The sequence below is a fragment of the Oryzias latipes genome, chromosome 14 (genome assembly GCF_002234675.1).
Source record: "Oryzias latipes chromosome 14, ASM223467v1".
Lineage (NCBI taxonomy): Eukaryota > Metazoa > Chordata > Actinopteri > Beloniformes > Adrianichthyidae > Oryzias > Oryzias latipes.
In genome coordinates this window covers 24,108,438-24,121,515 of record NC_019872.2, presented here as the reverse complement: position 1 = coordinate 24,121,515, position 13,078 = coordinate 24,108,438, and the positions used below count along the sequence as shown (strand labels likewise).

Below are 13,078 nucleotides of genomic sequence, written 5' to 3'. Positions count from 1 at the left end.
CAGCCTAGATAAAAGACAAGGTTGTGTCAGGAAGGTCATCTGGTGTAAAACTCTCAGCCAAACTACCTGTGTGAATCAGTGAAAGCTGATTTGCTGTGGCAACCCCTGAAGGGATGTGCTGAAAGCTAAACATTACATGATTAAATGCTAAAATCATGTATTATATGGAAAGAAAGACAAGATGCCCAAATGATGGGTAGAGCTCTGATTTTGATGTTTTTTTAAGAGACTAATGGATCAGTTTTGAAATGACTGTAACCCTTGTGCTATCCTAAGCACTTTAACATTGGGAGTTGGGTCATCTAGACCCCACTAGACAATGGGCTAAACCTGTTTTCTTCAATGATTTGTGATCTTCACTGGTGTCCATGGATTACATGAAATACACCTTTATCCACCTTTGTCATGGTAGGGATAACACATCAATGTAAGGATCGGGTCATCTGGACCCCATAGGATAGCACATGGGGTAAGCATTTTAGCATTGACTAGAATCCAGAACATAGTAGTCCAAACATGAAGGAGATCAAAGCCTGTTTCACATTTATGAAGCGTTTTATTCCTGCTGCAGAGGATGCTAGCCAGAGACAATAAAGCCTGGTTTTGCCCATGGCATTGACCCGTTTATCTAACTATCCAACTAAATCACCGTCCCTGACAGCACCAAGGCTGGTGGCAGTAAACAGTTGAGATGCGCAGTCCTTTTCCAAATGACCCAAGCAGCAACTTCAGTGTTTAATAATTGCAAACTTTAAAAGTTAGCAGCCAACCAACCCTTAAAATTGTCCAAGCACAGAAGTCAGGCTTTGTGTGTTTAAATCTAGGCATCGATAACATTATGTTATCTTCTTTTTTTACTTAAATGCAGAGTAATCACATGGAAAGAAGAGTGATCCCAAAACAGAGGTAATTCCACACAATGTCAATTTTGAAGTGGGAAATAATTGTTTGGATTTACCTCTATTGAACTGAAAGTTATGGTTTGTTCTTGTGGGCTTTATTCTTACGATGGGGGACACATATAAAGAAAATTAAGATTAAAATTGTATTTCTGAGTATTTTTTTATTCGAATTGTTGTGAATCAGGAAGAGACAAATAAATGACTTTTGAAAAGAAGCTTATCTGTGATGTAAAAATATACTCAGCGGGCCACAAGCTCCCTGCTCTGCTCCATTCTGATGCATCCACTGTCAGACAAATAGATCCGTGACAGTCTTTGTTTTCCTCATCCGAGCTGGAATCTGGATCTAAACTGTACGGCTAAATAACTCCAATATCAAGCGCCATTTTTGTTGCACCGGTAAGGCTAGGTTGGGGTTGCGATGACCTGTAAGCTAGGGGGAGAGCATGTAAACAGATCAGTGCTCCCCGCCAACTGTCCCGCCCACAACTCAGAGGTGTATTTCTAATGAACTCCTGCTGCTCTGCAGAAACTACTGTATGTCCTAGAAAAAAACCCAGGTCTGTGACTATGGATTAAAGTGGTAAAATCAGAAATAAAAGACAACTGGGAACACTTTTACAAGAGAAGTACCACAGTGGCAACAGCAGGGCAGTGGGCTAAAACTCTTATGAAAAGAAAGGGGCTGCAGAGGATGGTTTTGAGCCTCTTTAAGGGGTTACGGTTTCAGCTTTTCAGCAGCATGAAGCCTGTCTGCAGGAAATACCGCCTCCAGCTTTGCTGCTATAGACGCAGCAAAGACAGAGAGAGCAATCCAGCACTGAGAATCTGACACTTTGAACGGAGCGATGGGACCTGCACCAGCTGCAGCATGGGCCTCTCGTGGGGCTGAACACTCGTGTGCCGTGTGTGGAGTTCTAAGCAAACTCACCTCATTCAAAAAATCCTGCCAATGTGGTGAGAGCATCTTTGGTTGGATCACCAGTTGGTGAACAAGTTCATCATTTCATCAAACCATTTTGTTAATAGTTATATGTGGCACAAGACTTTTGACTTCCACTAACTAACTAACTAACTGGTTTAGGATCAGCCTTTAAGTCGGAGCCCAGGTCAAAAGCTCAGGACCTCTGGGGCCCTCTGCACCAACACACGGTCCTCAGACAGACATGTGCTGCAGTCTAGTCTGTCTGGGCAGGATATCCAAGTTAATACATGTTATTTACTAGTCCTCCACCAACGACAAATACGTGTCATCGTTGCATGTCAAAGACTGTTCTAAAATATCTGATGGAACACAGATAGAGGTCTGAAGCTTGGGAGCACCACCATCTAATATTCCTTTCCATGAAGCTAACACCGTTGCATCGTTTGTCTGCACCATCCCATCAGCCAAGATGTTGGACACCTTCGACCTTTGCTTGGCGGAGGCCTTGAACCAGATTGTTTGATAGGTGGCTGGGCACCATATGATGTTTCAGTGGATCACATCTGCTCAAGTCTCAGTCAGAAGCACAAAAACATGCAAAGCTTCCTTCTTAGATCTATTTTTTTTCCCGTCAGAGGCAGAGCAGCGGCCGGGGGCCAAAAGGTGGTGGTTGGAGTCACCCATGTGCGGGGCCTTGCTACGACTTCACGCCACTGTGTGCAACCACAAGTCAAGCTCTGTCGGGACCGTTGGGCTCAAGTTATCATCAAAGTCCAGAGCCGACAGACATGAGCCCAACATACAGGAAATGGTCACAGAGACCATCATTTACTGTGTGAAGGTGGTTGGTTTCACCTCAAGCTGCTGCTACTGCTGTCAGCTTCTTCTTCCCTTCCCGTTCTCTGTTAACTCAGCAGACCCTCAGTGACCGACTCAACCCGCATGGCTGAAGTCTTGTGTTCATTATCATTCACAGCTGGGCTTTTTTTTTGCTTCCTTCTGACTCATATTCTCTGAGTGTTTGCCTCACAGACGTGATGCAGCTAAAAGAACCACCTGTGGAGCCTTTTCTTTCACACAAGGCTGTTTTTGGTTTTCCAAGCATGAAGTTTTGAAGGACCGATTTGCACGCACGGCGGCAATTACTCCAACTTTTGAGTTGAGCTTCTGCCTGTCATCTTGGTGTGTCGTTTGAGGAGAACAGACTTGGGGAGCTGAAGTTTACATCAGTGCTGAGGAATAAAATGCAGCTACTTTGATGTGTTACAGTAAAATAAAATCAAACATACCAGAAGCTTTGAATGACTTCAATAAACCTCTTAAAAAATAACATTTACAACACAAAGGTGGGCTTCATAGAGACAATAGGCAGCATTTAGGCTTTTCCTGGTGCTCAGCCAGCAGATGTCTCCCTACTCGCTGTTTGTGGCAGCTATTACTTCAGTCAGTCTGAAGTTCTCCGAGTGCCGGTGTGGTTTTTCTTTCATCGACAGAGTGAGTCTGACCATCCAGGCCTGAATCAGGTGTTCTTGTGAGTACTTTTCATAGAAATACTGTACACTTCACTGGTCTATTTAGTAGCAAGTATTTCAATGATCTAAAGAAACTTCTGCACTGTAAGAGAATCAAAGCGGAGCGCGGCCTGAGAGCGTAAGGTGGAGTTGCCATCTGGGCTGAAACCTGGCAGGTTTTCCGTGCAGAGAAGAAACATCAGGAATAAAAAACATCAGCCATCTTTTTAATGAGGATTCATGAAGCTTGGAGTCTGTGGACCCACAACATTTCAGAAAAAAACAACCAACTCAGCACCAGGAGATCCAGTTCACACTTTTCTTCCGACACAGGAGGATCCTCTGCTTCAGGAAGAGAGCTGGAGGCGGAGTCTGTCTCCGTGGTAACAGGAATGCATGGCGATGATGTAGAGCAGGTGCAGGGTTAGAGTTTCCCGTCATGCTTTGCTCCATCAGACAACACCTTTGAGAAGTTCAGGAAACTGAAAAACATTTTCAAGGAGAGAGAATCCAGACGCGATGACAGAACCAGCAGGTCCGGTCCGCCGCCTGGGCCCGGCTGGAGCTCTGAAGTTCAGGAGAGTCTGGCCGAGTTCCTAGTCGTCCTCAGGCGTCAGAGTCGTCGCTGCTGTCACGGCTGATCTCGATCTGCAGCGACGGCAGGCTGTCCAGGCGGCTCTTCTTTCCCTTGTGGCCGAGGCGCTCCTGCTTCTGTTTGATCATGGCGCCCCACATCTTCTGCAGCATCGAGTCGTCCTCCTCCTCCTCCTTCTCCTCACCCTCTGCTTTCTTGCCTGCTCTCCCGCTGCCTTCTTTCCGACCTGAAGAGGAGGAGGACGGAGCCGAGTGGTCGCTCCCTCGCCGCTCAATGTTGCCGAGTCTGCTCCAGAGGTCGCCTGAGGAGGAAACGGCATTAAGAACGTGAGAACCTCCGTTCTGGATTGGAGAGTTCGGCAAGTCAGATCGGGACTGCTGTTGTGTTCCCTCCCAACATGGCGGTACACCTTTTGCCGTCTCTCTGATATTTTCAGTGCAATTTTGCCGTCTTTTTACATTTTTTTTACAGCGTACTGTTTTTTGTCATCTGATTGGCTGCAGACCACTGTCAATCAATCTCATCAGTGCCATGTCTCCTGTACAGAATGCGTTACAGAAATCTTTGTTTTCATTCTATAATACTTCATTTCTATGAAGGTTTGAACTTTGAGAGTTTAAAAAAGAGAGAAACAAAGTGTGAGAATGTTTAAGTCTGTCTGAGAAAAGTGTGTAGTGAGGAGATTTACTGCTTTGATCATCTGACATTCCACTTCAAGGATTTTCGGTTATTTTTAGACGGTAACTCGGTAACACTGTACCCGTCTTTCTGTCTTTGGAGCTGGAGAAGACGCCTCTGTCTTGACCGGCCACGCCAAGTCTGCTGTGCACATCTCTGACTGGCTCTTTGCTTGGGGGCGTGTCTCTGGGGGAGGCAGGGGAAGGGGTGCGGCGTCTGTCCGGAGAGTATCGCCTTTTCCCGAGCCGCTGCCGGACATCTGCGGGAGAGACGTAGAGTCAGAGGGGACGGAGTCCACACCCCGGCAGAAGCGGCGGCTGCCCCTCACCGGTCTTCCCGCCGCTGGCCACAGGGGGGGGCTGTCTGTGATGGGACAGCCCCTGCCGCTTCTCCAGCAGCAGCTGCCGGACGTCCGTTAACTTGGAGGGGGATGAGGATTTGGCTCTGCTCTGGGTCCCCGATGTCCCGATGCGGTTCCTGACAGAGGAAAACGTCAAAATAAAAGCTTTTCTGAACCCATCCTGACCCGGGCTTGATGCAGACGAGTCGGCAGTTTCTGAACACTCCCCCAACAATATAATTTAGAAACTCTGTAGGAAGTACCCTACAAGCTGAACCACAATGATGAAAACATTAACATTTATTCGATTAAGATTCCAATGAATTAAAATTTCTTAAATGTTAGTTTCTGAAAACCAATAATGATCCATGTCTCACTTCCTGACCCTCAAAAAAGATTTATGGAGTTTAAAGACAAAAGTTTACCATCTGAAGACTTGCTTTACACAATAAAAGCCCGTCCAACTGTGTCACATGACTACAGATGACGGTGGGCGGGGCTCACCGGATGCTCTTTAGGTGGCTCTCCACCTCGTCGGCGTACATGGTCATTTTTTTGCTTTTCTTTGGCGACGGCGTGGAGATCATCTTCAGCTCCAGGTCGTAGTCCATCTCATCCGACTCTGACCACGGAGACGGAGATCGCTCCGCACTGCTGCGAAGCCCCGCCCCTCCAGAACGTGAGCTGCCTCCTTTGTCCTTAAACTCCACCACCCTGTCATCAGAGTCCATGTCCTCGTCACTGGCGTCCTCCTCCTCTTCCTCCTCCTCCTCCTCTTTGATGGGCTCCTCAGGCAGGTTGACCAGGTCAGCTGAGAGGAGAGAGAGTACAGATTTTTAGCCCCGCCTTTATTTGGTTTGAGCCTTTATACCAACTTTATTTCAACTACCATAACCCTTTGACCTTTAACACCATAAAGGTGAAACAGGAGATTCTGAAGCTTCCTGGAATTAGGTTCATTGTGTAGACGATCAAAGAGTTATGGGATATGATGGAGCATGCGTTATTTAGGATTCACCGGTGACATTTCCTGTGTTAAAAGGTTAATTCAGTTATGAGAAAATTCTGCTTCTTTGTTGAAGGAAAGCCCTTTCAGATTGACTGAAAACTGAATGAATTTTAGATTAAAACCTGAAAACTGGAAACTCTAAAGACTATGCGTCAGTGAATGCAGCCTCATGGAGTTGGGCCGGATCCCCGGCGTTCTCACCGGAGTGCCGGTGCGTGTACGGCGGCGTGTGTCCCATGTTGTCTCCAATCAGAGGCTTCTTGCTTTTGATGACGTCTCTTTGGATGCGTCGGTTGTGGTACCTCCTCTTCCTGAATGGACAAAAATCAGAGTTTGGACGTCATGAAGCTCCACCGTCAGCAGGAAACGATACTCAAAGTCCCCTTCAATGAAAATCATGTTTTTTTTGTGTGTTTGACATGTCCTTGTGGCATTTTTCTTATGACAAATGTAATCATTTCATTTATGCATTTCAGAGTATTTCTCCTTTTAAACTGCTGTCAATCAAACTGTAACAAAGACGATCGGTTTGAATTAATGAGCTGCTGTGATGTCACAAGCTCCGTCCAGGGCGCACAAGGTCAAGTGAGAGACGAGGGAAGAAGGCACTTTGCTGCTTTGCCCGCCGCACGCATTTCAAGTGTGTCCAAGGCTGGATTTTGTTGTTGGTTTAATCTCTCTAGGACCGAGTTTGAAGGCTTGCTGTCCCGCATTAACCAGAGAGGGTAAAAATAAAAACAAGAAGAAAAATCAGGGGACCTTTTTTATTTTTGCCTCGCTGAAAATAAGAGAAATATGATAAAGTTCTGGAGGCCCAAGCCAGTTGGCTCCCCATCCCACAGCGGGTCTCTGTCTGCCGAGCGAGTCGCGTTCGGTGTGAACGCAGCTCAACCGTAACCCTAAACGTAACCCTTCCTTTGTGTTCGTGCAGCCAAGAAAAACGTTCAGCACGTGTTTGGAAAATTCCGTGCGAATATTCCCTTTCTTTCTGGCATTTTCCATGTATTTGCTCTGCAAGTCAACAATCTGCAAGAATCAAATCAGTTGGGAGCCACGGCCTTCCTTAAAGTTCTTTTTGGTGTGTCATTTTACTAAACAGCAGGGTCTGGTGCACACATTTGTTTTGTCATTTCACACATTGTTTGAAAAGTGTTGATTTCCATTCAGAAATGTCACTTTTCACTGTTTCTTTATCACCAAACAGAAACTTTGGAGAATAGAGACTGTCAGTCAACGTCCTGATACGTGGCTGAGTCTTTCAGCATGACAACCATCCCAAACACACGTTGCCCGGGTAACGAAGGAGTGACTTCGTAAGAACCAATTCAAGGTCCTGGAGTGGCCTAGCCAGTCTCCAGATCTCAACCCCACAGAAAATCTTTGGAGGGAGTTGAAAGTCTGTTTAGCCCAGCGACAGCACCAAGACATCACTGCTCTAGAGGAGATCTGCATGGAGGAATGGACCAAAATACTTACAGAAAGCATTTGGCTGCCGTCATTGCAAACAAAGGTAAAATGTAGTATTGAGTTGAACTTTTTTACGCTATCGACCAAATACTTATTTTCCACCATAATTCACAAAACAATTCTTTAAAAATCAGACAATGTGATTTTCAAGATTTGTTTTTTACATTTCATCTTTCATAGTTGAGGTAAAATTATGATGCAAAATTAAAGACCTCTCTCATATCTTTAAGTGTCACAATTAGCATCTGACTAAATTCTTTTTTATCCCACTATACAAGTCACACTTTTGGGAGAAATGTATTCAAAGAAATATAGGAACTAGAACGGACATTTCATCTTGAAAGGCAAATTCTAATAAAGGAATAAACAACAATAGACTGAATATATACCATACACACTTCACTACCGTAAAACAGTTTGAGCCAAACCTTCAGCCACTCTTTTCCCAAACTCAGGAATTCTCTCCCTCCTGCCCTCCGTAACATCGACTCATCTGTTTAAATCTGCCTTTTCTCTTTGGCATTGTGCTGGTAGCTATTGTGCACTTATTTTTTACATTAGCGCAACAGATGAACAATTTTTCAGATGACCATTGCATAAAGAACATAGTCACAAGTCAGCTAAGCTCTATACATCGCTTCAAATCACTAAATCCATTGAATCCTTCTTCCTCTGTGTCACTTTAGAAGCCCTTTTCCAAGCCTGGCATGCAGCTCTGTTCAAGTCACCACTTCCAATGAGAAGTCTATGGAAACGCACGATTCCAGCTTCTGCCTTCCAAACTCCTGTGTTCACGCGTAGCTACACACATTTTTACAACTGTTTCCGGGCTTTACCTACAAAACGATTGAACACGTGTTTAGAGTTAAATCAGGTAATTCCTGTAGGGAAATTCAGTTGTAGTAGAAGCACAATAAAATCAATACGAAATACACAGGGAAGAAAAACTCTTATATAAATGACAGGAGTTATATTCCAGCACTCACTCTCTCTCTTTTCTCAAACATCAGAAAATGCTCTAAGAACATGTTAAAAACACCATTTTCCCTGTTGTGGGTCTTTAAAAACATCTTAACTTGTCTGCAAGTCTCACCAGGAGTTGCTGAGGATGCCCTTCATGCCTCCATAGTTGGGGTTTCCGTACTTCATGTAGTATCTGCTGCGCCGCGCTGCCCCCGGCTCCTTCTTATCATCTGGAACCAAAACGACACGACATGAACACCACACTACAGTGTTTCCAGTTGTTATGCAATTTATATTGAAGCGATAAAAAGATGAAATTATTTGTTTTTCATGGATGATATTGTTTTACTGACTTCAGTCTCAGACATTGCGAAGATTCATTTAAAAGGTGAGTTTAGTTAAAGGAAAAACTAAAGAAGGACGTTCCAAATTATTAAGCAGACCAACTTTTTCAAGCAATATGGGAAAGAAAAAAAGGATCTTTCTGCTGCTGAACCGTGAAATAGTGAAATGCCTTGAAGAAGGTATAAAAACCTTAGATATTTCACAATGATTTAGGTGTGATCATTGTACTATTAAGAAATCTGTGGTTGATTCAGAACAGAGACGGGTTGCTGCAGATAAAGGCAGAATGAGGAAGATTTCTGCCAGACAAATACATGGGATTAAGAGAGCCGCTGCTGAAATACCATGACAAAGCTGCAAGCACATATTTGAAACTGCTGGTGTCTCTGGGGACCCACCAACATCAAGGTGTAGGACACTCCAGAGGCTTGTAGTTCTAAGTAAACCTTCTATTCGCCAAACAACACTGACAACCAGAAACGGCTGCAGTGGGCCCAGACATAATGAAGACTCATTTTCAAACAGTCTTGTTCACTAATGAATGCCGTGTAACCCTGGATGGTCCAGATGGATGGAGTAGTGGGTGGATGGTAGATGGCCACCATGTCCCAACAAGGCTGTGACGTCAGCAAGGAGGTGGGGAGTCATGGTTTGGGCTGGAATCATAGGGAGAGAGCTGGTCGGCCCTTTTAGGGTCCCTGAAGTAGGTGGAATTTCTGACTGACCACGTTCTTCCATGGTACAAAAAGAAGAACCGTGCTTTCCGTAACAAAATCCTCTTCATGCATGACAATGCACCATCCCATGCTGCAAGGAAAACCTCTGCATCGTTGGCTGCTATGGACAGAAAAGGAGATAAACTGATGGTTTGGCCCCCATCCTCCCCTGGCCTCAACCCTATTCAGAACTTTTGGAGAATTCCTCAAGTAAAATATCTCTGAGGGTTGGAGGCAGTTCAAATCCAAACAGCAGCTCTGGGAGGATATTCTGACATCAAAGAAATTCAAGCAGAAACTCTCCAAAAAGTTCAATAGATGCAACAATTGTGAAGCTACTACAAGATAAGGGGTCCTGTGTTCAAATGGAACTTGACCTATGAAGATGTTTTTGATTGGAATAGCTTTACATTTCAGTAAATACGAACATGTAGCAAACTACCATTTTCAGTTCTTTAGAATCTATCAAATGTTGTGGAACTCGGTTGTGTGTAATAATGTGGAACAGTGACTTTGAGGGTTTTATCTTTAGGTTGTGTTCAGTAACATTTACCGTTATTTATACTCTAACGCTTACTGACTTGAACATTCTGCTGACTGACGTTTGCGTTGACAATTACAGAGAAATCACAGAAAAATGTCATTGGTGTAATTTGGAACGTGCTGCAAAAGTGGGTTTTGTGGTTTCAGGTGGGCTTCAGGGTTTGAGAGTCGCCGTCCTGGTGGGCGTGTCCCCACAGACACGGCGGCTCACCTTGTGTGGCGAAGCGCAGCAGCAGCTTGTTCCCCTTGAAGGGTTTGATGGCGGGCCGCGGCTCGTTCCTCAGCAGCGACTCTCTCTCCGCCCGCGACAGGTCGTCCACCTGAGTCGTGCACACACACATAAACACACACATAAACGTGTCAACAGCTCCTCCTGACTCCAGCCTCTTGCTGAGTTTACTGCAAACTCAATTCTCCTGGCGAATTTGTTTCCTCCGTTTTGACACGCGCTAAATTTGCTCCTGGAAGCTTGTCGTAAACCTGACGCTCCTGCTGTGTGTGGGAGGGGCTAAAGGTTTGGAAAATCCCAGAATTTTTTTTTATTTTTGTCTCTATGGAAAAAAGAAAAATCATAAAGTTAAGGAGGAGAGCGGTCAGATTGTCCTCCATGTTGGTTTTGGCCTCCAGATGCTGATCACGTCATCAAAGCATCCTGGGCTAAAGCTGACTCCCTGATTGGTTGACGTGACGCGAATTCGTGACCAAAGTTCAGCCAGAATATTCACCGCTCGCCAGAATCTTTCTGACGCTTCACTCCCGTTCAGTGTGAACGCAGCTTTAGACCCCCCACCCCCCACTCTCTGACTGACCAATGAGCTTGTGCGGTTGGTGACAGCTACCTGTGTTCCGCGCTCCTTCGGCTGCTGCTCCTCCTGCACTTCACTGCTCCTTCTGGCTGCCCCGTCCTCTTCATCGCCCACCTCACCCTCCTCTTCCTCATCCTCTGAGTCTGGACCTCGCTGAGCTGTTGTGTGCAGATAGAGCCATTACCCAGGCTGCACTGCGGCCTCGGAAAGTCAGAGCATGTTTCCACTCGCTGACCTTTGCTCTCTTTGCCTGGCTGCTCTCCGGTCTCCGTGGTAACGGCCTCCGGGTCGGGCATTCTGCTAGTGTTGATGAGCGCTCGGATGGAGGTGTCATCGTCCAACCAGACCACGTTACCTGAAGGATGGAAGCGGTGGTTAAACCTCAGGACCCTCTTTGGGTTTCCTGTCGTCCTGCAAACGTTCGTGCGCTCACATGACGCGTCGTCAATCCACTCGATGTGGGCGGGAGGATACTCCTTAAAATAGCCGAAGATGTCCTGCGTGCTCATGTCGTCCACGCCCGTGACGTGGAGCGCCTCCAGCCGCAGGCGGGGAATGGCTGAAGCAGACGACAACGTCAACAATACACCAACACCACCTCGGGACACGACAAAACCCGGAGCCACCCCCACCTTTCTTTATGGTTTCCTTGTCCAGGACGACGGCCTTCTGACTGACGCTCTGCTCGCCGCAGAAATGGAAACGTCGCGCTCGCTTCTCCTTCTTCTCAATCGCCTCCTAAAACACAAACAACTGTGTCATACCCCGGTTTGTAGTTGGCTACCATGGTAACAGCTTCCTTCACGTCAGAGTTAATGGTTTGTGGTTGGAGGTGAAGGCAGGTCACACGTCTACTTTCTTCTGATCGTCTGGGTGGCAGAGGCAGCAGTCTGAGGAGAGACGAGGCGTTCCCAAGCCAGGCTTGGAGAGGTCGGCACCCAGGTGGGTGATTCAGTGAGGTTCTTTTTCATGAGGCCTTGCACTTTTGGACCTGGACTGGAACTTTATTTCATGCTTTCAATGCTTTTTACCAACAACGAGCTGATCACATGGCAGCTGCGTGATGAGGCTGCGGTACCTTTGAGTTGACGTCAATCCCGGTGATAAACGCTCCGGCCTTGTTCTCGTAACGCCGGCTGGTGTCCTGCAGAGACAGAGCGGGCAGAACTAGGTCATCTGCCAGACCGGGTCATAATGGGCCGAGCCAGACTAAAGAAAAGTACAACTTAAAGTACCGTTAACTTTCACACACCTAACTAGGTATGTGAAATTTGTTCTCCACATTTGACCCCACCCCTGGGGGAGCGGTGAGCTGCGGACACAGCCGCGCTCGGACGGAACTTTATGGTGGATTAAGTTAATCCACCATATAGGGGGTTATTCATTAACTCCCCCAATCTAACCCCTATGCTGAGTGTCAAGCAGGGAGGCATTGGGTCCCATTTTTAGAGGCTTTGGTATGACTCGGGCTGGATTTGAACTCACGACCTTCCAGTCACAGGGCGGACACTAACCCAAGGCTACTGAGCTGGTTCAAGACCGGGTCATGATGGAATGACCCAGACTTAGACTAGGTCATAAATGGGCTGGCCCGGACCTGAGACTGGGTTATAATTATAATGGACTGACAGTAGCTAATCGATCATTTTAGCTGAATCCCCGCAGAAAGCTCTGCTTATAATATATGCACGTTTTTAGACGGATTCTCCAAACTCACCGCCGTTTCTTAGGTAAGTAAAGATCAACAGGTGAGCGACACAACAACTCTCTATTGGCTAAGGGGCCCAGAAAAGAGAAAATCCCCGTGGCTGCAGCGAGCATTAACAGCGGCGCCCGTCACCGACTAATTCCTGGAACTACTAGACGGAGCTTCGGGTAATAATCGCATGCCGACTCTGTATGTTGAAGCAAAACTCCAGTCCCCGGCTCTGCGGGCCTAAGTAGTTCGGGGTCTTACCGGCAGAAGCTCCTTCAGAGAGCGGTTAACGGAGATATCCTCTGCATCCACCTCGCCCTCCTCCACCTCCATCGGTTCGGCTTCGCGAGCGTCATCTCGGTCCGACTCGGAATCCGGTTCCGAGTGCTCTGAGCCGCTGTCTGGTTTCACCGATACCCGCAGGCTGCGCACCGCCGCCATGGCGCTAACTACTGCGAACAAGGGCTGCTGAGGCTGCGGTGGTACCGTGACCCGGCACTGGTTCGGTGCGGTGGTACCGTGACCCGGCAGACGTTCCCTGCTCTTCTTCTTCGTTGACGGGAATGTAACCGAGTCGGGGGT

General features: G+C 46.7%; 1 protein-coding gene across 1 annotated transcript; it reads right to left on the bottom strand.

The window, feature by feature from the left end:
- Positions 1 to 3,544: 3,544 nt before the first annotated feature.
- ncbp3 (nuclear cap binding subunit 3) lies at positions 3,545 to 13,078 on the bottom strand. The gene is made up of 13 exons (XM_004076670.2): positions 12,758 to 13,078; positions 11,879 to 11,944; positions 11,433 to 11,538; positions 11,234 to 11,359; positions 11,036 to 11,155; positions 10,834 to 10,958; positions 10,206 to 10,314; positions 8,521 to 8,620; positions 6,162 to 6,271; positions 5,456 to 5,762; positions 4,940 to 5,088; positions 4,694 to 4,870; positions 3,545 to 4,234 (listed from the first exon to the last, which is right to left on the bottom strand). The coding sequence occupies exons 1-13, from the start codon at positions 12,935 to 12,937 to the stop codon at positions 3,945 to 3,947; spliced, it is 1,965 nt and encodes a 654-aa protein (XP_004076718.1). The 5' UTR covers positions 12,938 to 13,078; the 3' UTR covers positions 3,545 to 3,944.